Consider the following 26,174-nt stretch of genomic DNA (forward strand, 5'->3'; position numbering starts at 1 on the left):
TCTCTCCTCTCTCACCCCTCCCCCCCCCTCTCTCTTTATTTTCTCCCCTCTCCCCCCTCTGCGTCCTCGCTCTCCCATCTCCACCCTCTCAACTCCCCCCCCCTTCTCCCTCCCCTCTACCCCCTCTCCCCCTCCTCTCTCCCCTCTCTTCCCCCCCCCTCTACCCTCCCTCCCCTCTACCCTCTCTCCCTCCCCCCTCTCCCTCATTTCTCCCCCCGTCTCCACCCTCTCAACTCCCCCCCCCCTCTCTCTCCCCCCCCCGTCCCCCCCTCTCCCCCCCTCTCCACCCTCTCCCCCTCCCACCCCCTCTCCCCCCCTCTCCCTCTCCTCCCCCTCTCCCTCCCCCCTCTCCCCCCCCCCTCTCTCCCCCCCCGTCCTCCCCTCTCCCCCCCTCTCCACCCTCTCCCCCTCCCACCCCCTCTCCCCCCCCCTCTCCCTCTCCCCCCCCCTCTCCCCCCTCCCCCCCCTCTCCCCCCCCCCCATCCCCCCCTCTCCCCCCCTCTCCCTCTCCTCCCCCTCTCCCTCCCCCCTCTCCCCCTCCCCCCCCTCTCCCCCCGCCCTTCCCCCCCTCCCTCCTCCCCTCTCCACCCACCCCCCCCTCTCCCCCCCCCTCTCCCCCCCCCTCCTCCCCTCCTCCCTTCCTCCCTCTCCACCCCCCCTCTCCCCCCCCCACTCCCCCCCCGTCCCCCCCTCTCCCCCCCCCTCTCCCCCCCCCTCCTCCCCTCCTCCCTTCCTCCCTCTCCCCCCCCCTCTCCCCCCCCGTCCCCCCCTCTCCCCCCCCCTCTCCCCCCCCCTCCTCCCCTCCTCCCTTCCTCCCCCTCCCCCCCCCGTCCCCCCCTCCCCCCCCGTCCCCCCCTCTCCCCCCCCCTCCACCCCCCCCCCCCTCCGTCCTCGCTCTCAGGAGGCGCTGCCGCTGTCCCAGTCGGTGGCGGTTCGCGGAGACGTTGGCGGTTTGTTGTTGTGACGGTGGTAGTGGTGGTAGTGGTGGTGGTAGTTGTGGTGGTAGTGGTTGGTGGTGGTAGTCGTGGTGGTGGTTGTTGTGGTGGTAGTCGTGGTGGTGGTAGTGGTGGTTGTTGTTGTGGTGGTTGTTGTTGTTGTTGTGGTGGTTGTTTGCACCACTCCCACCAGTCTCTGCTGCCCTCCAGCAGTCGCCTGCTGCAGCAGCGCTGGGATGAGACCAACTACGGCGAGCACCGGCGGAAGGTACCACAACCACTACAACCACAACAACAACTACCACTACTACCACTACTACCACAACAACAACAACAACTACCACTACAACAACTACCACTACTACCACTACTACCACTACTACCACAACAACAACCACCACAACAACAACAACAACCACCACTACCACTACTACCACAACAACAACTACCACCACCACGACAACCACCACAACAACTATAAATACAACCACAACAACTACCACCACAACAACAACTACAACAACCACCACTACCACTACAACAACAACCACCACAACCACTACCACCACAACAACAACCACCACAACCACTACCACCACAACAACAACAACCACCACAACAACTATAAATACAACCACAACAACTACCACCACAACAACAACTACAACAACCACCACAACAACAACTACAACAACCACCACTACCACTACTACCACTACTACCACAACCACTACCACTACTACCACTACTACCACAACCACTACCACAACAACAACAACCACAACAACAACAACAACCACTACCACTACTACCACCACAACAACTACAACAACCACCACTACTACCACTACCACAACAACAACCACAACCACAACAACCACCACAACAACTACAACAACAACAACAACAACCACCACAACCACCACTACCACCACCAGAACCACCACAACCACTACCACCACCACAACCACCACTACAACAACCACCACTACCACCACAACCACAAAAACCCCCACTACCACCACAACCACTACCACCACCACAATCACCACCACTACCACCACCACTACCACCACCACTACCACCACCACCACCACTACCACCACCACTACCACCACCACTACCACCACCACTACCACCACCACCACCACCACCACCACCACCACCACTACCACCACCACTACCACCACCACCACCACTACCACCACCACTACCACCACCACCACCACTACCACCACCACTACCACCACCACCACCACTACCACCACCACTACCACCACCACTACCACCACCACTACCACCACCACCACCACCACCACCACCACCACCACTACCACCACCACTACCACCACCACTACCACCACCACCACCACTACCACCACCACTACCACCACCACCACCACTACCACCACCACTACCACCACCACTACCACCACCACTACCACCACCACTACCACCACCACCACCACTACCACCACCACTACCACCACCACTACCACCACCACCACCACCACCACCACTACCACCACCACTACCACCACCACTACCACCACCACCACCACTACCACCACCACTACCACCACCACCACCACCACCACTACCACCACCACTACCACCACCACTACCACCACCACTACCACCACCACCACCACTAGCACTACCACTACCAACAACAACAACCACACAGACACACACACACTGACACACACAGACATACACACAGACACCCACACACACAGACACCCACACACACAGACACTCACATGCACAGACAGACACACATACACACTCACACACACACAGTGACACACACATAACAACAACAACCGCCATTCGCCACTAAGTGGCGGTGACGTCACCACGACGCTTGTGCCAGGCCAAGTGCACCTTGAGGCTACCACGTGAAGTGTCGAACGCCCGCTGGCAGGAGGTCACGGGGCAGACCCAGCAGGTGCCACGGGTTGAATGCTGTGCCAGGCTAGGTGCATGAGGAGGTCACGGGGCAGACCCAGCAGGTGCCATGGGTTGAATGCTGTGCCAGGCTAGGTGCATGAGGAGGTCACGGGGCAGACCCAGCAGGTGCCATGGGTTGAATGCTGTGCCAGGCTAGGTGCATGAGGAGGAGGTCACGGGGCAGACCCAGCAGGTGCCATGGGTTGAATGCTGTGCCAGGCTAGGTGCATGAGGAGGAGGTCACGGGGCAGACCCAGCAGGTGCCATGGGTTGAATGCTGTGCCAGGCTAGGTGCAGGAGGAGGAGGTCACGGGGCAGACCCAGCAGGTGCCATGGGTTGTACTGCTGTGCCAGGCTAGGTGCATGAGGAGGAGGTCACGGGGCAGACCCAGCAGGTGCCATGGGTTGTACTGCTGTGCCAGGCTAGGTGCATGAGGAGGTCACGGGGCAGACCCAGCAGGTGCCATGGGTTGAATGCTGTGCCAGGCTAGGTGCATGAGGAGGTCACGGGGCAGACCCAGCAGGTGCCATGGGTTGAATGCTGTGCCAGGCTAGGTGCATGAGGAGGAGGTCACGGGGCAGACCCAGCAGGTGCCATGGGTTGAATGCTGTGCCAGGCTAGGTGCATGAGGAGGAGGTCACGGGGCAGACCCAGCAGGTGCCATGGGTTGAATGCTGTGCCAGGCTAGGTGCAGGAGGAGGAGGTCACGGGGCAGACCCAGCAGGTGCCATGGGTTGTACTGCTGTGCCAGGCTAGGTGCATGAGGAGGAGGTCACGGGGCAGACCCAGCAGGTGCCATGGGTTGTACTGCTGTGCCAGGCTAGGTGCATGAGGAGGTCACGGGGCAGACCCAGCAGGTGCCATGGGTTGAATGCTGTGCCAGGCTAGGTGCATGAGGAGGTCACGGGGCAGACCCAGCAGGTGCCATGGGTTGAATGCTGTGCCAGGCTAGGTGCATGAGGAGGTCACGTGGCAGACCCAGCAGGTGCCATGGGTTGAATGCTGTGCCAGGCTAGGTGCATGAGGAGGAGGTCACGGGGCAGACCCAGCAGGTGCCATGGGTTGGCTGCTGTGCCAGGCTAGGTGCATGAGGAGGTCACGTGGCAGACCCAGCAGGTGCCATGGGTTGTACTGCTGTGCCAGGCTAGGTGGATGAGGAGGTCACGGGGCAGACCCAGCAGGTGCCATGGGTTGCACTGCTGTGCCAGGCTAGGTGCATGAGGAGGTCACGGGGCAGACCCAGCAGGTGCCACGGGTCGACTGACCGAGATGACCGAGATGACTGGCTGATGCACCACCTGTGCCCCCTACTGCGCCAACTCGCTGGGCCAAACAACATTATCAACATAAGAATTAGCCTGTTTATATTTGGTCAAACGTTGAATTAACTCGCCCCTAATGCGATGGGTTGGAACTGCTTCTCTTTAGCCAGGCGTGTGATGATGTTGTTAGCTGGTGTTGATGATGATGTTAGCTGGTGTTGATGATGATGTTAGCTGGTGTTGATGATGTTGTTAGCTGGTGTTGATGATGATGTTAGCTGGTGTTGATGATGATGTTAGCTGGTGTTGATGATGATGTTAGCTGGTATTGATGATGATGTTAGCTGGTGTTGATGATGATGTTAGCTGGTGTTGATGATGATGTTAGCTGGTGTTGATGATGTTGTTAGCTGGTGTTGATGATGATGTTAGCTGGTGTTGATGATGATGTTAGCTGGTGTTGATGATGATGTTAGCTGGTGTTGATGATGATGTTAGCTGGTGTTGATGATGATGTTAGCTGGTGTTGATGATGATGTTAGCTGCTGTTGATGATGATGATGTTAGCTGGTGTTGATGATGATGTTAGCTGCTGTTGATGATGATGATGTTAGCTGGTGTTGATGGTGATGTTAGCTGGTGTTGATGGTGATGTTAGCTGGTGTTGATGGTGATGTTAGCTGGTGTTGATGATGATGTTAGCTGGTGTTGATGGTGATGTTAGCTGGTGTTGATGGTGATGTTAGCTGGTGTTGATGATGATGTTAGCTGGTGTTGATGATGATGTTAGCTGGTGTTGATGATGATGTTAGCTGGTGTTGATGATGATGTTAGCTGGTGTTGATGATGATGTTAGCTGGTGTTGATGATGTTAGCTGGTGTTGATGATGATGTTAGCTGGTGTTGATGATGATGTTAGCTGATGTTGATGATGATGTTAGCTGGTGTTGATGATGATGTTAGCTGGTGTTGATGATGATGTTAGCTGGTGTTGATGATGATGTTAGCTGGTGTTGATGATGATGTTAGCTGGTGTTGATGATGATGTTAGCTGGTGTTGATGATGTTAGCTGGTGTTGATGATGATGTTAGCTGGTGTTGATGATGATGTTAGCTGATGTTGATGATGATGTTAGCTGGTGTTGATGATGATGTTAGCTGGTGTTGATGATGATGTTAGCTGGTGTTGATGATGATGTTAGCTGGTGTTGATGATGATGTTAGCTGGTGTTGATGATGATGTTAGCTGGTGTTGATGATGATGTTAGCTGGTATTGATGATGATGTTAGCTGGTGTTGATGATGATGTTAGCTGGTATTGATGATGATGTTAGCTGGTGTTGATGATGATGTTAGCTGGTATTGATGATGATGTTAGCTGGTGTTGATGATGATGTTAGCTGGTGTTGATGATGATGTTAGCTGGTGTTGATGATGATGTTAGCTGGTGTTGATGATGATGTTAGCTGGTGTTGATGATGATGTTAGCTGGTGTTGATGATGATGTTAGCTGGTGTTGATGATGATGTTAGCTGGTGTTGATGATGATGTTAGCTGGTATTGATGATGATGTTAGCTGGTGTTGATGATGATGTTAGCTGGTGTTGATGATGATGTTAGCTGGTGTTGATGATGATGTTAGCTGGTGTTGATGATGATGTTAGCTGGTGTTGATGATGATGTTAGCTGGTGTTGATGATGTTGTTAGCTGGTATTGATGATGATGTTAGCTGGTATTGATGATGATGTTAGCTGGTGTTGATGATGATGTTAGCTGGTGTTGATGATGATGTTAGCTGCTGTTGATGATGTTGTTAGCTGGTGTTGATGATGATGTTAGCTGGTGTTGATGATGATGTTAGCTGATGTTGATGATGATGTTAGCTGGTGTTGATGATGATGTTAGCTGGTGTTGATGATGATGTTAGCTGGTGATGATGATGATGTTAGCTGGTATTGATGATGATGTTAGCTGCTGTTGATGATGATGTTAGCTGGTGTTGATGATGATGTTAGCTGCTGTTGATGATGATGTTAGCTGGTGTTGATGATGTTGTTAGCTGGTGTTGATGATGATGTTAGCTGGTGTTGATGATGATGTTAGCTGATGTTGATGATGATGTTAGCTGCTGTTGATGATGATGTTAGCTGGTGTTGATGATGATGTTAGCTGCTGTTGATGATGATGTTAGCTGGTGTTGATGATGTTGTTAGCTGGTGTTGATGATGATGTTAGCTGGTGTTGATGATGATGTTAGCTGATGTTGATGATGATGTTAGCTGGTGATGATGATGATGTTAGCTGGTATTGATGATGATGTTAGCTGGTGTTGATGATGATGTTAGCTGGTGTTGATGATGATGTTAGCTGGTGTTGATGATGATGTTAGCTGATGTTGATGATGATGTTAGCTGGTGTTGATGATGATGTTAGCTGGTGTTGATGATGTTGTTAGCTGGTGTTGATGATGATGTTAGCTGGTGTTGATGATGATGTTAGCTGGTGTTGGTGATGATGTTAGCTGGTGTTGATGATGATGTTAGCTGGTGTTGATGATGATGTTAGCTGGTGTTGATGATGATGTTAGCTGGTGTTGATGATGATGTTAGCTGGTGTTGGTGATGATGTTAGCTGGTGTTGATGATGATGTTAGCTGGTGTTGGTGATGATGTTAGCTGGTGTTGGTGATGATGTTAGCTGGTGTTGATGATGATGTTAGCTGGTGTTGATGATGATGTTAGCTGGTGTTGATGATGATGTTAGCTGGTGTTGATGATGATGTTAGCTGGTGTTGGTGATGATGTTAGCTGGTGTTGATGATGATGTTAGCTGGTGTTGGTGATGATGTTAGCTGGTGTTGATGATGTTGTTAGCTGGTGTTGATGATGATGTTAGCTGGTGTTGATGATGATGTTAGCTGGTGTTGATGATGATGTTAGCTGGTGTTGATGATGATGTTAGCTGGTGTTGATGATGTTGTTAGCTGGTGTTGATGATGATGTTAGCTGGTGTTGATGATGTTGTTAGCTGGTGTTGATGATGTTGTTAGCTGGTGTTGATGATGATGTTAGCTGGTGTTGATGATGATGTTAGCTGGTGTTGATGATGATGTTAGCTGGTGTTGATGATGTTGTTAGCTGGTGTTGATGATGATGTTAGCTGGTGTTGATGATGATGTTAGCTGGTGTTGATGATGATGTTAGCTGGTGTTGATGATGATGTTAGCTGGTGTTGGTGATGATGTTAGCTGGTGTTGATGATGATGTTAGCTGGTGTTGATGATGATGTTAGCTGATGTTGATGATGATGTTAGCTGGTGTTGATGATGTTGTTAGCTGGTGTTGATGATGATGTTAGCTGGTATTGATGATGATGTTAGCTGGTGTTGATGATGATGTTAGCTGGTGTTGGTGATGATGTTAGCTGGTGTTGATGATGATGTTAGCTGGTGTTGATGATGTTGTTAGCTGGTGTTGATGATGATGTTAGCTGGTGTTGATGATGATGTTAGCTGGTGTTGATGATGATGTTAGCTGGTGTTGATGATGATGTTAGCTGGTGTTGATGATGATGTTAGCTGGTGTTGATGATGATGTTAGCTGGTGTTGATGATGTTGTTAGCTGGTATTGATGATGATGTTAGCTGGTGTTGGTGATGATGTTAGCTGGTATTGATGATGATGTTAGCTGGTGTTGATGATGTTGTTAGCTGGTGTTGATGATGATGTTAGCTGGTGTTGATGATGATGTTAGCTGGTGTTGGTGATGATGTTAGCTGGTGTTGATGATGATGTTAGCTGGTGTTGATGATGATGTTAGCTGGTGTTGATGATGATGTTAGCTGGTGTTGATGATGATGTTAGCTGGTGTTGGTGATGATGTTAGCTGGTGTTGATGATGATGTTAGCTGGTGTTGGTGATGATGTTAGCTGGTGTTGATGATGATGTTAGCTGGTGTTGATGATGTTGTTAGCTGGTGTTGATGATGATGTTAGCTGGTGTTGATGATGATGTTAGCTGGTGTTGATGATGATGTTAGCTGGTGTTGATGATGTTGTTAGCTGGTGTTGATGATGATGTTAGCTGGTGTTGATGATGATGTTAGCTGGTGTTGATGATGATGTTAGCTGGTGTTGATGATGATGTTAGCTGGTGTTGGTGATGATGTTAGCTGGTGTTGATGATGTTGTTAGCTGGTGTTGATGATGATGTTAGCTGGTATTGATGATGATGTTAGCTGGTGTTGATGATGATGTTAGCTGGTGTTGGTGATGATGTTAGCTGGTGTTGATGATGATGTTAGCTGGTGTTGATGATGTTGTTAGCTGGTGTTGATGATGATGTTAGCTGGTGTTGATGATGATGTTAGCTGGTGTTGATGATGATGTTAGCTGGTGTTGATGATGATGTTAGCTGGTGTTGATGATGATGTTAGCTGGTGTTGATGATGATGTTAGCTGGTGTTGATGATGTTGTTAGCTGGTATTGATGATGATGTTAGCTGGTGTTGGTGATGATGTTAGCTGGTATTGATGATGATGTTAGCTGGTGTTGATGATGATGTTAGCTGGTATTGATGATGATGTTAGCTGGTGTTGATGATGATGTTAGCTGGTGTTGATGATGATGTTAGCTGGTGTTGATGATGATGTTAGCTGGTGTTGATGATGATGTTAGCTGGTGTTGATGATGATGTTAGCTGGTATTGATGATGATGTTAGCTGGTATTGATGATGATGTTAGCTGGTGTTGATGATGTTGTTAGCTGGTGTTGATGATGATGTTAGCTGGTGTTGATGATGATGTTAGCTGGTGTTGATGATGATGTTAGCTGGCTATTGATGATGTTGTTAGCTGGCTATGGATGATGTTGTTAGCTGGTCTTGATGATGATGTTGCTGCTGCTAGTTCAGTTTTTCCAGTTTTTCTCCTCGATTTGTGGAATTTCGAGTCGTGCGGTTGCCTTGGCAGGGCCAGACCCAAATGATTTCGCGAGGCCTCATGCGGCCGGACTTTTCCCCCACCCCGAGTTTAACTCACATCCATACATCCCTGAAGGTCCTTGAAGCCAAGCCCGTGGTGGATACCAGCTCTCCCAGGACATGCGACCATCTGAACACGAGGAGCAAAAAGATGCAGGTACATTGACATCTACAGGATGTTACGACGACGGCGATGATGTTGTTGATTGATGATGAGGATTGATTGATAATAATTACGATTTAGATTCGTAACCCGCTCTCGAACGAGGGTGTCTCAAGAACGCTGTGCGGCTAAGGCAGTTGTGGTGATGGTGGTGGTGATGGTGGTGGTGATGGTGATGGTGGTGATGGTCGTGGTAATGATGGTGGTGGTCATGATGATTGTGGTGATGATGATGGTGGTGGTGGTGATGATGGTGGTGGTGGGGATGGTGGTGATGGTGATGGTGGTAATGGTGGTGATGGTTATGGTGATGATGGTGGTGGTGATGATGATGATGGTGGTCATGATGATTGTGGTGATGGTTATGGTGATGATGGTGGTGGTGGTGATAATGATGGTGGTCATGATGGTGGTCATGATGGTGATGACGGTGGTGATGGTGATGATGGTGGTTATGGTGATGGTGGTGGTAGGGATGGTGGTGATGCTGATGATGGTTATGGTTATGATGCTGATGGTGGGGTTAGTGGTGGTGCTGATGATGGTTATGATGCTGATGATGGTTATGGTTATGATGGTGGTGGTGGTAATGATGATGGTGGTGGTGGTGGTGATGATGATGGTGGTGGTCATGATGGTGATGGTGGTGACGGTGATGATGGTGGTTATGGTGATGGTGGTGGTAGGGATGGTGGTGGTGCTGATGATGGTTATGGTTATGATGCTGATGGTGGTGACGGTGATAGTTATGGTGATAATGGTGGTGACGTTGGTGGTGGGGTTGGTGGTGGTGCTGATGATGGTTATGATGGTGGTGGTGATGGTGGTGATGATGATGGTGGTCATGATGGTCGTGGTGGTGGTGATGGTGATGATGGTAGTTATCGTGATGGTGGTGGTGGTGGGGATGGTGGTGATGGTGCTGATGATGGTTATGGTTATGATGCTGATGGTGGTGACGGTGATGGTGGTGATGATGGTGGTGACGGTGATGGTGGTGGTGATGGTGGTGGTGATGATGGTGGTGACGGTGATGGTTATGATGCTGATGGTGGTGACGGTGATGGTGGTGGTGATGATGGTGGTGACGGTGATGGTGGTGGTGATGATGGTGGTGACGGTGATGGTTATGATGCTGATGGTGGTGACGGTGATGGTTATGGCGGTGGTGCTGATGATGGTTATGATGGTGATGATGGTGATGGTTATGATGATGCTGATGGTGGTGACGGTGATGGTTATGGTGATGATGTTGTCGATGTCGTCGATGTCGTCGATGTCGTCGTCGACGTCGACGTTTCTGGCTCCCCACCAGGCGCAGGAGGAGCGAGTGGCGGCCATCGAGCACGAGAACCGGGCCCTGCTGGGCCGCATGGCGCACATCGCCGGCACGGGCGGGCGGCTCGACCACCGCAACTCCTACGTCGCCCGCAGGTAACGGGGAGCCTTTTCCACTGCGCTCGACCCGTGCCAGACCCGTGCCAGACGCCGTGCGAGGCCTGGATCAAAGCCGTACCAGACGTGTGTTGGACCCCTACGTGGGCAGTGAGAGACACGTGCCAGACCCGTGCCAGACCCGTGTCAGATCCGTGCCAGATCAATGCCAGAAACCGTGTCAGATACGTGCCAGATCCATGCCAGACCCGTGTCAGATCCTTGCCAGATCCATGCCAGACCTGTGTCAGATACGTGCCAGATCCATGCCAGACCCGTGTCAGATCCTTGCCAGATCCATGCCAGACCCGTGCCAGATCCGTGCCAGATCCATGCCAGACCCGTGTCAGATCCGTGCCAGATCCATGCCAGACCCGTGTCAGATCCGTGCCAGATCCATGCCAGACCCGTGCCAGATCCGTGCCAGATCCATGCCAGACCCGTGTCAGATCCGTGCCAGATCCATGCCAGACTCGTGTCAGATCCGTGCCAGACCTGTACCAAACCCATAGCAGACCTGTGGCAGACCCGTGCTAGACCCGTGCTAGACCCATGCCAGACCCGTGCCAGACCCGTGCCAAGATCCGTGCCACACCTGTACCGAACCCGTATCAGACCTGCAGCAGACCCATACCGGAGCAGTGCGAGACCCGTGCCAGACCCGTGCTAGACCCGTGCCAGACCCATGCCAGACCCGTGCCAGCGAATTTTTTTTTCCACAACCACACGGCCGCCCTCTCCCCGCTGAACTCTCTCTCTCTCCGCTCTCTCAGCCTGAACGGCGAGCAGCGAGGGCGTGAGCTGGAGCGGCTGGCACGGGAGAACCGGGCACTGCTGATGAGGCTGCAAAAGTCGAAGGCGTCGTACAGTGCCCAGCAGTGGGAGCAGCAGTGGCTTCGCTCCCAGCAGATCACCAGCAACATCAGCCGCTTCCCTCGGGGTGGAGGCGGTGGTGGCGGTGGTGGTAGTGGCGGTGGTGGTGGCGGCGGTGGTGGCGGTGGTGGCGGTGGTGGTGGTGGACAGGTAAGACAAAGACAAAGGTCCAGCCCTCCCGTACCGTAGAGCCTTAACAGGCTGTTGGGGCAAGGGCTGTTAGCGAGCACACACCGACACACACAGACACGCACACAGACACACACACACAGACACACAGACACACTCACACATGCACACACAGACTCACTCACACAGACACACTCACAGACACACTCACAGAGACACGCACAAACAGACACACACAGACACACTCACACAGACACACTCATTTAACAGGCTGTTGGGGCAAGTGCTGTTAGGGAACACACACAGACACACACATAGACAAACTTACACATACGCACTAACATGCACACACACACACACAGACTCACTCACACAGACACACTCACACTGACACACTCACAGACACACAAAGACACACTCACACACTGACACACTCACATACACACACAGACACACAGACACACTCACACAGACACACACACCAAAACCAAGCCCACCATTTGTCACGAAGTGGCGGTGACGTCACCACGGCGTCTGTGCCAGGCCAGGTGCACTTTGAGGCCACGTGAAGTGTTGAATGCTCACTGACAGGAGGTCTCTGTGCCATGGGTTGGCTGACTGACATGATTTTAGAGCCCGGCGCTCCGCTCGTTGTTGTGAGCGTCGCTCCTCCGCCCTCCGTTGTTGTTGGAGGGCGACTGCCTCCAACTGCCCAGTAGCGTCCTTCACGAGCCTCCTCCACAGAGGCCGATCTTGACACCGCTGGTACCAGTCATCGGAAAGTCCACTCAGCTCCACGTCCTCCTGTACCACATCACTCCATCTCTTCTCTAGCCCGTGCCGCGCCCGTTTAGCCCCCTCGATCCGGCCGAACAAAAGCTGTTTAGGCATGCGGTGGCTGGGCATGCAGGCTACATGACCCAGCCAACGCAGCCTTGCCTGCCGGAGGAGCTCACTGATGGGACTATGTCCAGATATTTCAAGGATTTGTGAGCTGCTCACACAATCCAGCCTGGTTAAACCCAGGATGGATCGTAGGCAGGCTAGTCTAAATGTGTCTAACCGGTGAATTCTATTAGGGGTGGTCCACGTTTCGCAAGCGTAGAGAAAGGAGGGAATGACTGTGGCCGAGAAAACCTGAAACTTCTGACGCCAGTTGTAATGTAGTAACTCGGCGGGAGACGACTTCACGGGTAGCACACTCTTTATTTCACCAACTTCGGTTCACAGGCGACTAACACCCACTCAGTTACTCGGGTGACTAACACCCACTTGGTTACCCGGGTGACTAACACCCACTTAGCTACTCGGGTGACTAACACCCACTTAGCTACTCGGGTGACTAACACCCACTTAGCTACTCGGGTGACTAACACCCACTCAGCTACTCGGGTGACTAACACCCACTTGGTTACTCGGGTGACTAACACCCACTTGGTTACTCGGGTGACTAACACCCACTCAGCTACTCGGGTGACTAACACCCACTCAGCTACTCGGGTGACTAACACCCACTCAGCTACTCGGGTGACTAACACCCACTCAGCTACTCGGGTGACTAACACCCACGTGGTTACTCGGGTGACTAACACCCACTTGGTTACCCGGGTGACTAACACCCACTTGGTTACTCGGGTGACTAACACCCACTCAGCTACTCGGGTGACTAACACCCACTTGGTTACTCGGGTGACTAACACCCACTTGGTTACTCGGGTGACTAACACCCACTCAGCTACTCGGGTGACTAACACCCACGTGGTTACTCGGGTGACTAACACCCACTTGGTTACCCGGGTGACTAACACCCACGTGGTTACTCGGGTGACTAACACCCACTCAGCTACTCGGGTGACTAACACCCACTTGGTTACTCGGGTGACTAACACCCACTTGGTTACTCGGGTGACTAACACCCACTCAGCTACTCGGGTGACTAACACCCACGTGGTTACTCGGGTGACTAACACCCACGTGGTTACTCGGGTGACTAACACCCACTCAGCTACTCGGGTGACTAACACCCACGTGGTTACTCGGGTGACTAACACCCACGTGGTTACTCGGGTGACTAACGCCCACTGAGCTACTCGGGTGACAAACACCCACTTAGCTACTCGGCGACTAACGCCCACTGAGCTACTCGGGTGACAAACACCCACTTAGCTACTCGGCGACTAACGCCCACTGAGCTACTCGGGTGACTAACACCCACGTGGTTACTCGGGTGACTAACACCCACGTGGTTACTCGGGTGACTAACACCCACGTGGTTACTCGGGTGACTAACGCCCACTGAGCTACTCGGGTGACAAACACCCACTTAGCTACTCGGCGACTAACGCCCACTGAGCTACTCGGGTGACAAACACCCACTTAGCTACTCGGCGACTAACGCCCCCTGAGCTACTCGGGTGACAAACACCCACTCAGCTACTCGGCGACTAACGCCCCCTGAGCTACTCGGGTGACAAACACCCACTTAGCTACTCGGCGACTAACGCCCCCTGAGCTACTCGGGTGACAAACACCCACTCAGCTACTCGGCGACTAACGCCCACTGAGCTACTCGGGTGACTAACACCCACTCAGCTACTCGGCGACTAACGCCCCCTGAGCTACTCGGGTGACAAACACCCAGTGTGCCCCGTAACACAACAAGAAGAACAACAACCAACGTAACAACACAACACAACGCGAACACTGCCATCCGCAACCATCAACCAATGCCACTACACAACAACAGAACAATATATACAATCCGGCGAGTGACAATACCAAATGTGTATGCAGAAAAGAAAAATAATTTTTTTTTTTTTTCCGACTCGTGCAGCGTCCCATTCTTTCCGAGCGTCCCTAGAACGGGACATGACCCCGGCAGAGGGGGAACACCGGGCGAGCTCGGTGTTGAAAAATGTCTTCATGAAAAGTGTTGTGCCCTAGCCCGAGTCCGCCTTGCCGGTTCGTCGTACGGCACCAGACGCGGTTGACCGTCCGGCGGTGCCGGCAGTTCAGGAAGGCACGGGCCAGGCATCGGGGACCCGTGCGTGCCGCGGGGTTCCGGTTCCCGACGGTCAGCAGCCGTCAGGCCCGAGACACCTGGGGGAGGGTCAGGTGGAGACACGTGAGGATCAGCCTGCGACACATCCCTCCCCGAGTCGACGGTCACATCACACGCCCGGTCGTTACGGCACAGAACGGGGTCACACGGTGCCGCATAGGGCTTCAGTCGGGAGGGGTGCACGTACCAACGGCGTTTTCCCCATTTAATCTGTATACTCTGGGGTCGTGCAACCCGCACAATTTCCACCGGTCCCCTCCAAGGTCTCAACAATTTGGGGGACGTAGCCAACGGTGCATGTGGACAATGCAGCCAGGCCTTATCGCCTGGTTTCCAATCGTGCGTATGCACCCTCCGTCCATGCAATCTCTCGTTCGCGATTTGCCGAGACCGCGAATTCAATCTCGCCGCCTCCCGCGCTTCAGCCAATTTGGCGATATTAAATTTGATGTGATCTGCCAATTTTGATTTTGCACGTGGCTGGGAAATCCCCAGTTGGACGTCCATGACCGGATCGGCCTCCCGCCCATACATAAGAAAAAATGGGGAAAACCCCGTCGCCGCATGAGGGGCCATTCGATAGGCCGCGAGTACCCCCGGCACCTGTAAGTCCCAATCAACCTGATCGTCGCAGACCTGTTGGCACAGCATAGACGTAATCGTCCTGTTCAGACGCTCAACCATCCCGTCAGTCTGCGGGTGGTACGGGGAAGTCCGCACTTTCTTTGTACCCAACAGGTCGCACACCTCGCGCAACAAAACGCTCGAAAAATTCTTTCCTTGATCCGTCAGCAAGCGTTCGGGGGCGCCCTTGTCCAAAACATAACCCTGGACGAAGGCGTCCGCAACCGCTGCAGCCGACTGGTTGGCGAGTGGCCATGCCATGGGCCATCGGGTGAAGTACTCTATGCCAACCAGCAGGAACCTATTTCCCCTCGGCGTAGCAGGAAAGGGCCCCAAGATGTCTAACGCAACCAATTCGTTTGTGCGCGAAACTTGAATGGATTGCAGCGGTGGATTAGCCGCCAATGGTGGCGGTTTTCTCCGGGCGCACCCTACGCATCCCTTAAGAATGTTCGCCACGTCGTTACCCATCCCCGGCCAATAATAGTCTCGCTGGATTAGGGCGAGCGTTTTGTGAAAACCCAGATGCATGAGTCGTTCATGAGCAGCCAGAACGACCCTACCCCGCATAGCCAAAGGCACAACAAGCACGTGACGCCGGGACATGTTGTCCCACTTCATCAAGAGGCCCTGTCTGCACACCCAGGAACCGACCCGCGCATCCCCTACCTCGGGAGCGTCAACTTTACGACGTAGCGTAAGCAGGGAGCTGTCGGACATTTGGAGACGGCCCCACTCAATGAGGGGCAACGATAACAGCGAGTCCCTCCCCGTGGGAGCGTCGACACCCGGGGTGTCAGTGGCGGCGAGCGCAACTCCCGCGGTGTCGGTGACCGGGGATTTACACCGCGCCGATCCCAGCAAACATGCGCAGTCCGTGTGCGGTGGCAACCGCGACAAGGCGTCCGCATTTGAGTGTCGTAATCCCTTGTGGTAAATCGTCGTGAATTGGTAGTCCTGAAGGACCTCCAACCATCGGGACAATTGGCCCGATGGCTGCGCCACCCGCATAGCGTATTGAAGAGCCGCATGGTCCGTACGAACCGTAAAATGACGGCCGTAAAGATACGGCCTGAATTGCTGTGTAAAAAACACAATCGCTAACAATTCACGGCGAGTCACGCAATAGCGTTGTTCGGCGGGGGAAAGAACTCTACTACCGTAGGCGACCACCTGTTCGACCCCCCCGACCACCTGTGAGAGCACTCCCCCGATACCCGTGTTGCTGGCATCCGTGTCAAGAAAAAACGGTTGTGTGAAATCGGGGTAACACAAGGGGGGAGCCTGCACCAAGGCGTCACGAAGGGAGCAGAACGCAGCCTCCTCTTCCGCCCCCCAGTGAAACCGCACACCCTTAGCCGTCAAAGCGTGCAGGGGCCTGGCTATGGTGGCAAACTGCTTGACAAAACGACGGTAATAGGAGGCGAATCCAATAAAGCTGCGAACCTCCGTGACCGAGGTTGGCGTTGGCCATGAGCTGACGCAGTGCGTCTTAGCAGGGTCTGTCGAGATCCCTGAACGACTCACGATATGGCCCAAATACCTGACCGATTCCCGAAGCAGAAAACATTTAGTCGGCTTAAATTTAAGCTTAGCGGAACGCATCCTGAGGAACACCGCTCTCAGTCGCTGGAGGTGCTCCTCAAAAGTCTGGCTGAAAACGATGATATCGTCGAGATAAATCAAACAGGTGTCCCATTGGAGGCCCGACAAAACCAATTCCATGAGCCTCTGGAACGTGGCGGGAGCGGAATGTAAGCCCATGGGCAAACGGTTGAATTCAAATAGGCCACCAGGTGTCCGGAAAGCGGTTTTAGGTTTAGATTCGTTATCGAGGGGCAATTGCCAAAATCCGGAAAGCAGATCGAGTGTGGAAAAAAACTGTGCTCCCGCCAAGGCATCCAGCGACTCATCCATTCTGGGGAGCGGATACGCATCCGCCATCGAGATTTTATTTAAGCGGCGGAAATCGACACAGAACCGCAAAGACCCGTCCTGTTTTTTAACTAGGACAATAGGAGCACCCCACGGACTGGAAGAGGGCGAAATAATGTCGACCGCCAACATATCATTAACCGCCGACTGCACATGCTCCTTCTCGGCTGGGCTGAGCCGGAAGGGATTCTGTCGAATAGGGGCCGCGTCCCCCGTAGCTATGTGGTGGCGCAACAGGTCTGTGCAGCCGATATCGTACTTATGTCTGCTGAACACATCAGCAAACTCGAGTAGCAAACCCCTCAATGCTCCCAATTGCACCTTGGACAAGTTAGCAGACCCGGCACACAACGAGTCCAACCACTCTGTCCCCTCATCACTTGGAGGATGCGACTCGACACTGAAATCGGCGTGAGCAACGAGCTGTTCCTCAACGGGTAGCGGCGCGGCGTGAGCCAGCACCGTTCCCTGCGTAATTATGGCCGGCCGCGACCCCGTATTCAGGACCATTACGAACGGCTCGCTGTCCCCTCTCACCATGGTTTGAGCTACCGCCAAGTCGAGGCCCCTTTTGGCCCTGTTAGACGGCCCCAACAGTACTCCCTGTGCCCCCGCACCCACCCCGAGTGGTTTCCTCAACCGAAGGGGTACCAACATTTGCGATCCCGGGGGCACCCGTACAGTCTGAGTTGCCAGCGCCTGCACCGTCGCACAAACCGTGCGTATTTTGGTAGGGCTTGTCAAGAACGCAACCCGCCGTCCCGACGGAAGCTCAATGCAGGCCTGATCTATGAGAATTTTGATGGGCATTTTGGACAAAAAGTCCGTACCTAGCAAACAAGGAACGGCCAGCGATGATGATACAAAAATAGGGCCCGCCAATTTGATGTCACCAATGCAAATAGTCGCCCGAATCTGGCCGATGATCCCCAGGGATCCCCCATGATACAAAATAGGGCCCGCCAATTTGATGTCACCAATGCAAATAGTCGCCCGAATCTGGCCGATGATCCCCAGGGATCCCCCATTCGCCGCATAAAATGGCACGTCCACAGGCAGAAGGGGTCGACTTTGGACGGGAAGAATGTTATAAATAAGGTCCGAAATGATAGTGGCCGACGCACCCATGTCCACAAGCACCCGGACCTCAACCCCGTCAATAAACCCCGTTACCACGGACGACCCGGCCGACGCAGCCACTATCCTGTGGGCCAATTCGGACCATTCGACTGCTTGCGGGCCGTGTACGGACCCCCCCCGCCGAAGTGAACCCCCGGCACCCAGCCGCTGACCCCCCACCGCCAAGCGGCGACCCGAACGTGCCGCGTATGTGGACCGGGCGTGTGAGGTGCCGCGACTTGCCGGGTTTAGTTGGGATGACTTGTGGGCCTGGTCGTCGTCCCGACGTGGTCCCGTGGCGCGCTGACGCGGGGCCCGGCACCCGGCTGCGACGTGACCCCGAAGGCCGCAGTTGTAGCAGACGACGAGGGACGTCGTAGGTTTCGGTTGCTCCAGCTTGCGGGATGAACGTGTGGGTGAATGACCTCCCGTTCTCCACTCCCCCGGACGCGATACAGCAAAGGCCTGCTCCCGATCCGCAGCTGGCTGAGGCTCGGCGATCGTGGCGGCCAGTGCCGCGTTCTCCGCCAATTTGCAGACGACCGTCGGCTTGCGCTTGAGGACCTCGTACGCGTGAATACTCGTGGCGATCGCCAGGGAGCAGATATCCATTTCGTCTGCCACATTGATGGGGACTCCCAACTCGTGGGCCAACGCCAGCAGCTGCTCCGTCACCATGGCGTCCTTCCCCTCCTTGTCCATGCGGGAAAAAGCTGCGTCCGCCAAGGCGAGCAGCGCCGTGCGATAGGCGAGCGTTGTTTCCCCAGCCACCTTCCGCCGATCGTAGAATTGGTGGCGGCAGGTCGAGGGCGGGCCGAACACCCTAGCCATCAGGTGTAGCGCGGCCTGTAGCGTTGAGCGAGACGACCTTGGGGCCGATGTGAAGGCTGCAAGCGCGTCGTCGTCGAGCATCGCTGGCAGAGCGCGCAGGGCAGTGGTGTCGGACCACCCCGACATTTCTTGATGTGCGAGGAACCTTCGGTGGAAGGCTCCCCAGTCGCCTCCGTCTGCCTTGAACGCCGACAGCGCGGGCAATCGTTGCTGGAGGACTCGGTCGTCGTCGGAACGATTTTCCCCCGCGCCACTGTGGTTGTACAAAATGTCGGCTCTGTCAGCAGTCGCACCCTGGAGAGCTCCGGCGCGCGCCGATGACGCGGGCCGCGCTGAGTGGAGATCTCCGGCCACGTGGTGTCCCCGCTTCCCGCCAAACAATGGCGGTCCCTCAAAAACGGCGCCAACCTCAAAACTTTTGGCGCGAAGTGCCTTCTGGCGGGAACCCTCCAGCCGCGCCGCCTCCTCCAACCCCGCAGCCGTCCCTCCGCCCGCTGGAACAGAGATCTCCGCCAAAACTGCAGCGGCGGCGAGCAGCAACTCCGCCAGGCGGGAGTGCGCGTCCTGTAGGCTGGTGTCGGAGGCGAGCTGAGCGTCGGCCATCGCCGCGAAGTGCTGCATCGGCGGCAACTCCTCGTCCTCTCCTCCCGAGGTTGGTGTCTCCGGTACGCCGTCGTCTTCCCGATCTCGCTCGTGGGTACGGGTAGTCTTCCTAGTATCCATTCTTCTTGAAGACAAGTTTACTTCTGACGCCAGTTGTAATGTAGTAACTCGGCGGGAGACGACTTCACGGGTAGCACACTCTTTATTTCACCAACTTCGGTTCACAGGCGACTAACACCCACTGTAGTATCTCGGGTGACTAACACCCACTCAGTTACTCGGGTGACTAACACCCACTTGGTTACCCGGGTGACTAACACCCACTTAGCTACTCGGGTGACTAACACCCACTTGGTTACTCGGGTGACTAACACCCACTTAGCTACTCGGCGACTAACGCCCACTGAGCTACTCTGGCGACTAACGCCCCCTGAGCTACTCGGGTGACAAACACCCACTGAGCTACTTGGGACACACCCTGCCGGGGTGTCCGTCTCGACTGTGGGTCCCCCAGTCCCGACCCACGTGGGCGTCGAACCACGGGTCCCACAGTCTCGCCTCCGAGCCACACAGGGCCCCGGTCCCTACAAGGACAGCGGGACTAGGGGTCTCGGGGCACTATCTCTTCAACTCCATCTTCGATCTTCAACTGGTTAACAACCCCGAGTGCTCTCGCGCGTCCCCCTTTATACCCCACCTGCGGACGTCGCTGAGAGCACCCATCCTATTTGACCAATCACTGGGCACTCGCTACGATCCTGTTTTCCCACATCTCAGCGTGCCTCACCACCCACGCCGCGCCGCCCCGTCATCCGTCACTCCCGGCGCGCGCGTCCATACCACGCCCACAACGCGTGCCCAACCCCGCACCCCGTGCCGCCCCGTGATCCATCACTGTCACAGTCGGCGCGCGTCAACACCACCACTACACCTGCATCCCTCCACTGATGTTCATCTTCGGTGGGGACATAAGTAACCACGACCACCACTCCTCGCCTCTTATTGATGGGGAGGCAAGCCCAGAGCAGCCTGGGGCTTACAGCTTCCCACACCTCACCGCCACGCTCCCACGCCCCCTTCATTCTTTTGTTCAAAAGAAGAGCCACTCCCTGTTGTTTGGCAGTCTCCTGCCCGAGTAGAAGACTGTCCACCCGTCATGGTGGCAGGAGCCAGAGCCGGTCCACCGGACCTCCTGAATACCGCAGAGATCCAGGCGGTACCGGTCCAGCTCCTGACAGAGGGGTGGCAGCCTCCCCTTCGCAGTGAGCGTTCGAACATTCCACGTGGCCACACGTAGTGGTTTTTTTACTGTTTGTGGAGGAGCCCCGAGGGTAAAGATTCAGTCTCCTGGCTCCGCCAAATGGAGTTTGGCCAGGAGACGTCATAGACGCCTGTCCCCCCGGGGCCTCTGGCACAAGTTTAGTTGGATATTTGTTTCGTGGTTTAGTGGTAATGAATTGAAGGTGGAGGGGGTGACCAGCCCCTCGCACCCATCCAGAGCCCCCTTTGGCCGCTGTGGTGGTCACAGACGCCATGAGGGGGTGGGTCAATCGACAATTGACGCTCCCCCCATGGCACTGCTGCTCACCAAAGCGTTGCGCGTTCATCACCAACGAGGAGGTCGAGGGTTGTTTTGTAGGACTCTCACACACAGACACACACATACACACATACACTCACACACACACCCTCTCTGTCACACTCTCACACACACACACTCACACACACTCTCACATACAGACACACACATACACACATACACTCACACACACACTCACACACACACCCTCTCTCACACACATACACACTCTCTCACACACACACACACCCTCTCTGTCACACTCTCACACACACACGCTCACACACGCTCACACACTCACTCACACACAGACACACACATACACACATACACTCATACACTCACACACACACCCTCTCACACACATACACACTCTCTCACACTCACACACACACACATCCTCTCTGTCACACTCTCACACACACACGCTCACACACACACTCACACACACACTCACACACGCTCACACACTCACACACACTCATCACACACACTCACACTCTCTCACACTCACACCCTCTCTGTCACTCTCACACACACACACTCACACACACACTCACACACACACTCACACACGCTCACACACTCACTCACACTCACACACTCACGCACACTCACACACTTACGCACACTCACACACACTCATCACACACACACTCACACAGACACTCACACACTCACACACAGACACACTCAGACAAACACACACTTACTGTGACACAAAAGGTAAAGACAAATATCCCCCGTGTAGCCTCAACAGACTGTAGGGGCAAGTGCTGTTAGCGAGCACCTATGAAGGCCGCAACGGCACACGAGGGGGTGGGTGGCCAGCACCACGCCCGACCGCCTTTGTCTCCCCAGTGGCGATGTTTACACACCGCACCGGGTACTCATTTTAGGCTGAGTCGACCTAGGGGAGGCCCAGGACCGGTTCAGATATAATCGTCACTGGTGTTGGCCGTGAGCGGGAATCGAACCCGGGTCGTTGGGTTCATAGCGCAGCGTGGCGCTGGTTGTTGTTGTGGTTGTGATTGTTGTGGTGGTTGTTATGATTGTTCTTGTGGTTGTTGTTGTGGTTGTTGCTGGTGTGGTTGTTGTTATGGTTGTTGTTGTGGTTGTTGTTGTGGTTGTTGTTGTGGTTGTTGTTGTGGTTGTGATTGTTGTGGTGGTTGTTATGATTGTTCTTGTGGTTGTTGTTGTGGTTGTTGCTGGTGTGGTTGTTGTTATGGTTGTTGTTGTGGTTGTTGTTGTGGTTGTTGCTGGTGTGGTTGTTATGGTTGTTCATGTGGTTGTTGTGGTTGTTGTTGTGGTTGTTGTTGTTATGGTTGTTATTGTGGTTGTTGTTGTGGTTGTTGTTGTTGTTATGGTTGTTATTGTGGTTGTTGTTGTGGTTGTTGTTGTGGTTGTTGTTGTTGTGGTTGTTGTGGTTGTTGTTATGGTTGTGGTTGCTGGTGTGGTTGTTGTTGCTGGTGTGGTTGTTGTTATGGTTGTGGTTGTGGTTGTTGTGGATGTTGTTGTGGTTATTGTTGTGGTTGTGGTTGTTGTTGTTGTGGTTGTGGCTCTGCAGCTGAAGCCCGCGGGAGGAGCCCCCAGGAGAGGCGAGGCGAGTCCCAGAGGCGCGGCGACCAGGAGCCCCGAGCAGCCGTGACGTCACCAACCCACGTGACGTCACTACCCCACGTGGCGTCACCACCCCACGTGACGTCACCACCCCACGTGGCGTCACCACCCCACGTGACGTCACCACCCCACGTGGCGTCACCACCCACGTGACGTCACTACCCCACGTGACGTCACTACCCCACGTGACGTCACCACCCCACGTGACGTCACCACCCCACGTGGCGTCACCACCCCACGTGGCGTCACCACCCCACGTGGCGTCACCACCCCACGTGACGTCACCACCCCACGTGACGTCACCACCCCACGTGACGTCACCACCCCACGTGACGCCACCACCCCACGTGACGTCACCATCCCACGTGACGTCACCACCCCACGTGATGTCTCCACGTGATGTCACTACCCCACGTGATGTCTCCACGTGATGTCTCTACCCCACGTGGTTTATCTAAACCACGTGCTCCTCTGTCTCTCTCTCTCTGTGTGATCACCATCATCGTGGTTTAGGGGGGCCGTCCATAAATGACGTCACGCGATTTTGGACGATTTTTGACCCCTCCCCCCCCCGTCGTCACAAAAAGTCTGACCCCCCCCCCCCAAAAAAAAAACATATTTCCATTTTGACAAATAAAACACGCTTCAAATGGCGTTAAACTATTGTTGTCATTGTAGTGCGTATTTAATGTGGCGCTGCACTCTGGTGTTGTAGGAGTGTTGTTATAACAATTAGTCTGCTTGGCTCTTTCGGTAAAGTCACGTAGAAGGGAAATAATAAAATGATGAAAATAAAACATAATATAAAATTTTTTATGATTTTATTATTTCCACTCCACGTGACGACTTTACCGAAAGAACCAAGAAGATGAATCCCTGCAGTCACGAAAGAAGCTTTAAATCGAAATATAACAATTAGTGTCGTTATCACAATTCGTGTTGATATAACAATTCTATATTTATTTAAAGTTGCTCATTTTGATGTGACGTCACATTTCTCACCCCCCCCCCCCCCACCCCACCTAGGTGCGTGACGTCATTTATGGCCGGCCCTTTTTAGGCAATAAAACAGGAGTTGCGTTACGATGTTCAAACGCCAAATACATTAAAAAACCTTTTTGCAAGGAATCAACGAGTGCGTTAAGGGGCCGTCCATAAATGACGTCACACAATTTTGGACGATTTTTGACCCCCCTCAAATATGACGTCACAAAGCTCTGCCCCCCCCCCTCCCCCCCAAAACCATATTTTCATTTAAAAAATAAAACACGCTTCAAATCGCTTTAAACTATTGTTGTCATTGTAGTGCGTATTCAATGTGGCGCTGCACTCTGATGTTGTAGGAGAAAACATTTATTTAAAGTCTATATAATTGAATAGAACGTGTCGTCTATATTCATTTAAAGTTGCGCATTTTGATGTGACGTCACATTTCTCACCCCCCCCCCCCCCCTTCGTCACACATCGTCACAAATGTCTGACCCCGCCCTCCACCCCCACTAGGTGCGTGACGTCATTTATGGATGGCCCCTTATTCACTGCTGGATGGGGTTCAATGATGATGATGATTTGTGTTATAAAATCCACGTGTTTCTCTCTCTCTCTCTCGTCGATTTCCGATTCCTCCTGTGCCGATAAGATGTTGACCACCTCGCCTGGTGCACAGGAGGTCGTGGGTTCCATCCCAGACCCTGACGATGACTGAATGAGAGGGTAAGATGTTGACTACCTCGCCTGGTGCACAGGAGGTCGTGGGTTCCATCCCAGACCCTGACGATGACTGAATGAGAGGGTAAGATGTTGACTACCTCGCCTGGTGCACAGGAGGTCGTGGGTTCCATCCCAGACCCTGACGATGACTGAATGAGAGGGTAAGATGTTGACCGCCTCGCCTGGTGCACAGGAGGTCGTGGGTTCAATCCCGATCCTCACGATGCCTGCTGCTGCTGCTGTGTATGTGGAGTCTGCGTGTCTCTCTCTCTCATCATCATCACGGTGGCTATGAGATGTTGACCACCTCGCCTGGTGCACAGGAGGTCGTGGGTTCCATCCCGATCCTGACGATGCCTGCTGCTGTATATTTGGAGTTTGCGTGTCTCTCTCATCATCATCACGGTGGCTATGAGATGTTGACTGCCTCGCCTGGTGCACAGGAGGTCGTGGGTTCGATCGAAACTCCAACGTATCCCTGCTGCTCTGTATTTGGAGTCTGCGTCTCTCTCTCTCTTCTCGTGGTTTGCGTGGAGTTTTTTGTGTTTCATTCGGGCCCTCCAATTCTTCCTCTCCACGTTCAGAATCGCTAAGAGCATTTGGCCCGTAAGCCTCTTCAATGCTACACGGGATGGGGTCTTTGTGTGTGTTGTGTTGTAGCGATCTGTGTTGCTGATATTAAACTGTGATTCAGAATGAGCACCGTCTCTCTCTCCCTCGCTCAGGAGGTTCACAATGGCCATGTCAGAGACACTGAGCCACACGCAGACTCACCTAGAGACTCACTCACCCACTCACCCACATACTCACAGACTCACCCACATACTCACAGACTCACCTACTCACTCACCCACAGATGCACATACTCACAGACTCACCTACTCACTCACCCACATACTCACAGACTCACCCACATACTCACAGACTCACCTACTCACTCACCCACCCACTCACTCACCCACGCACAGACTCACCCACTCACCCACAGACTCAACTACTCACTCACCCACCTACTCACCGACCCACTCACAGACTCACCTACTCACTCACCCACCCACTCACTCACACACTCACAGACTCAATCATCCACCCACTCACCCACAGACTCACCTACTCACTCACCTACTCACTCACCCACCCACTCACTCACGGACTCACCGACTCATTCACACACTCACCCACAGACTCACCTACTCACCCACTCACCCACTCACAGACTCACCTACTCACTCACCCACCCACTCACAGACTCACCTACTCACTCACCCACCTACTCACTCACAGACTCACATACTCACCGACCCACTCACAGACTCACCTACTCACTTACCTACTCACTCACCCACCCACTCACAGACT

The 26,174-nt window shown here is 53.7% G+C and overlaps 1 protein-coding gene across 1 annotated transcript; it reads left to right on the forward strand.

Moving 5' to 3' along the window:
• Positions 1-929: 929 nt before the first annotated feature.
• On the forward strand, positions 930-23,904 carry LOC144952228 (sperm axonemal maintenance protein CFAP97D1-like). The gene is made up of 6 exons (XM_078882648.1): positions 930-950; positions 1,146-1,203; positions 9,211-9,291; positions 10,613-10,731; positions 11,505-11,754; positions 23,053-23,904. Exons 3-6 carry the CDS (start codon positions 9,286-9,288, stop codon positions 23,131-23,133), a joined length of 456 nt encoding a protein of 151 aa, XP_078738774.1. The 5' UTR covers positions 930-950; positions 1,146-1,203; positions 9,211-9,285; the 3' UTR covers positions 23,134-23,904.
• The last annotated feature ends 2,270 nt before the right edge of the window (positions 23,905-26,174 follow it).

Source organism: Lampetra fluviatilis, chromosome 66 (genome assembly GCF_964198595.1).
Source record: "Lampetra fluviatilis chromosome 66, kcLamFluv1.1, whole genome shotgun sequence".
In the NCBI taxonomy this organism is placed as follows: domain Eukaryota; kingdom Metazoa; phylum Chordata; class Hyperoartia; order Petromyzontiformes; family Petromyzontidae; genus Lampetra; species Lampetra fluviatilis.

Coding starts and splice junctions, on each gene's coding strand:
- LOC144952228 (XM_078882648.1), top strand. Junction 10,732..11,504: donor AACTCCTACGTCGCCCGCAG/GTAACGGGGAGC, acceptor CCGCTCTCTCAG/CCTGAACGGCGAGCAGCGAG. Junction 11,755..23,052: donor GCGGTGGTGGTGGTGGACAG/GTAAGACAAAGA, acceptor GTGGCTCTGCAG/CTGAAGCCCGCGGGAGGAGC.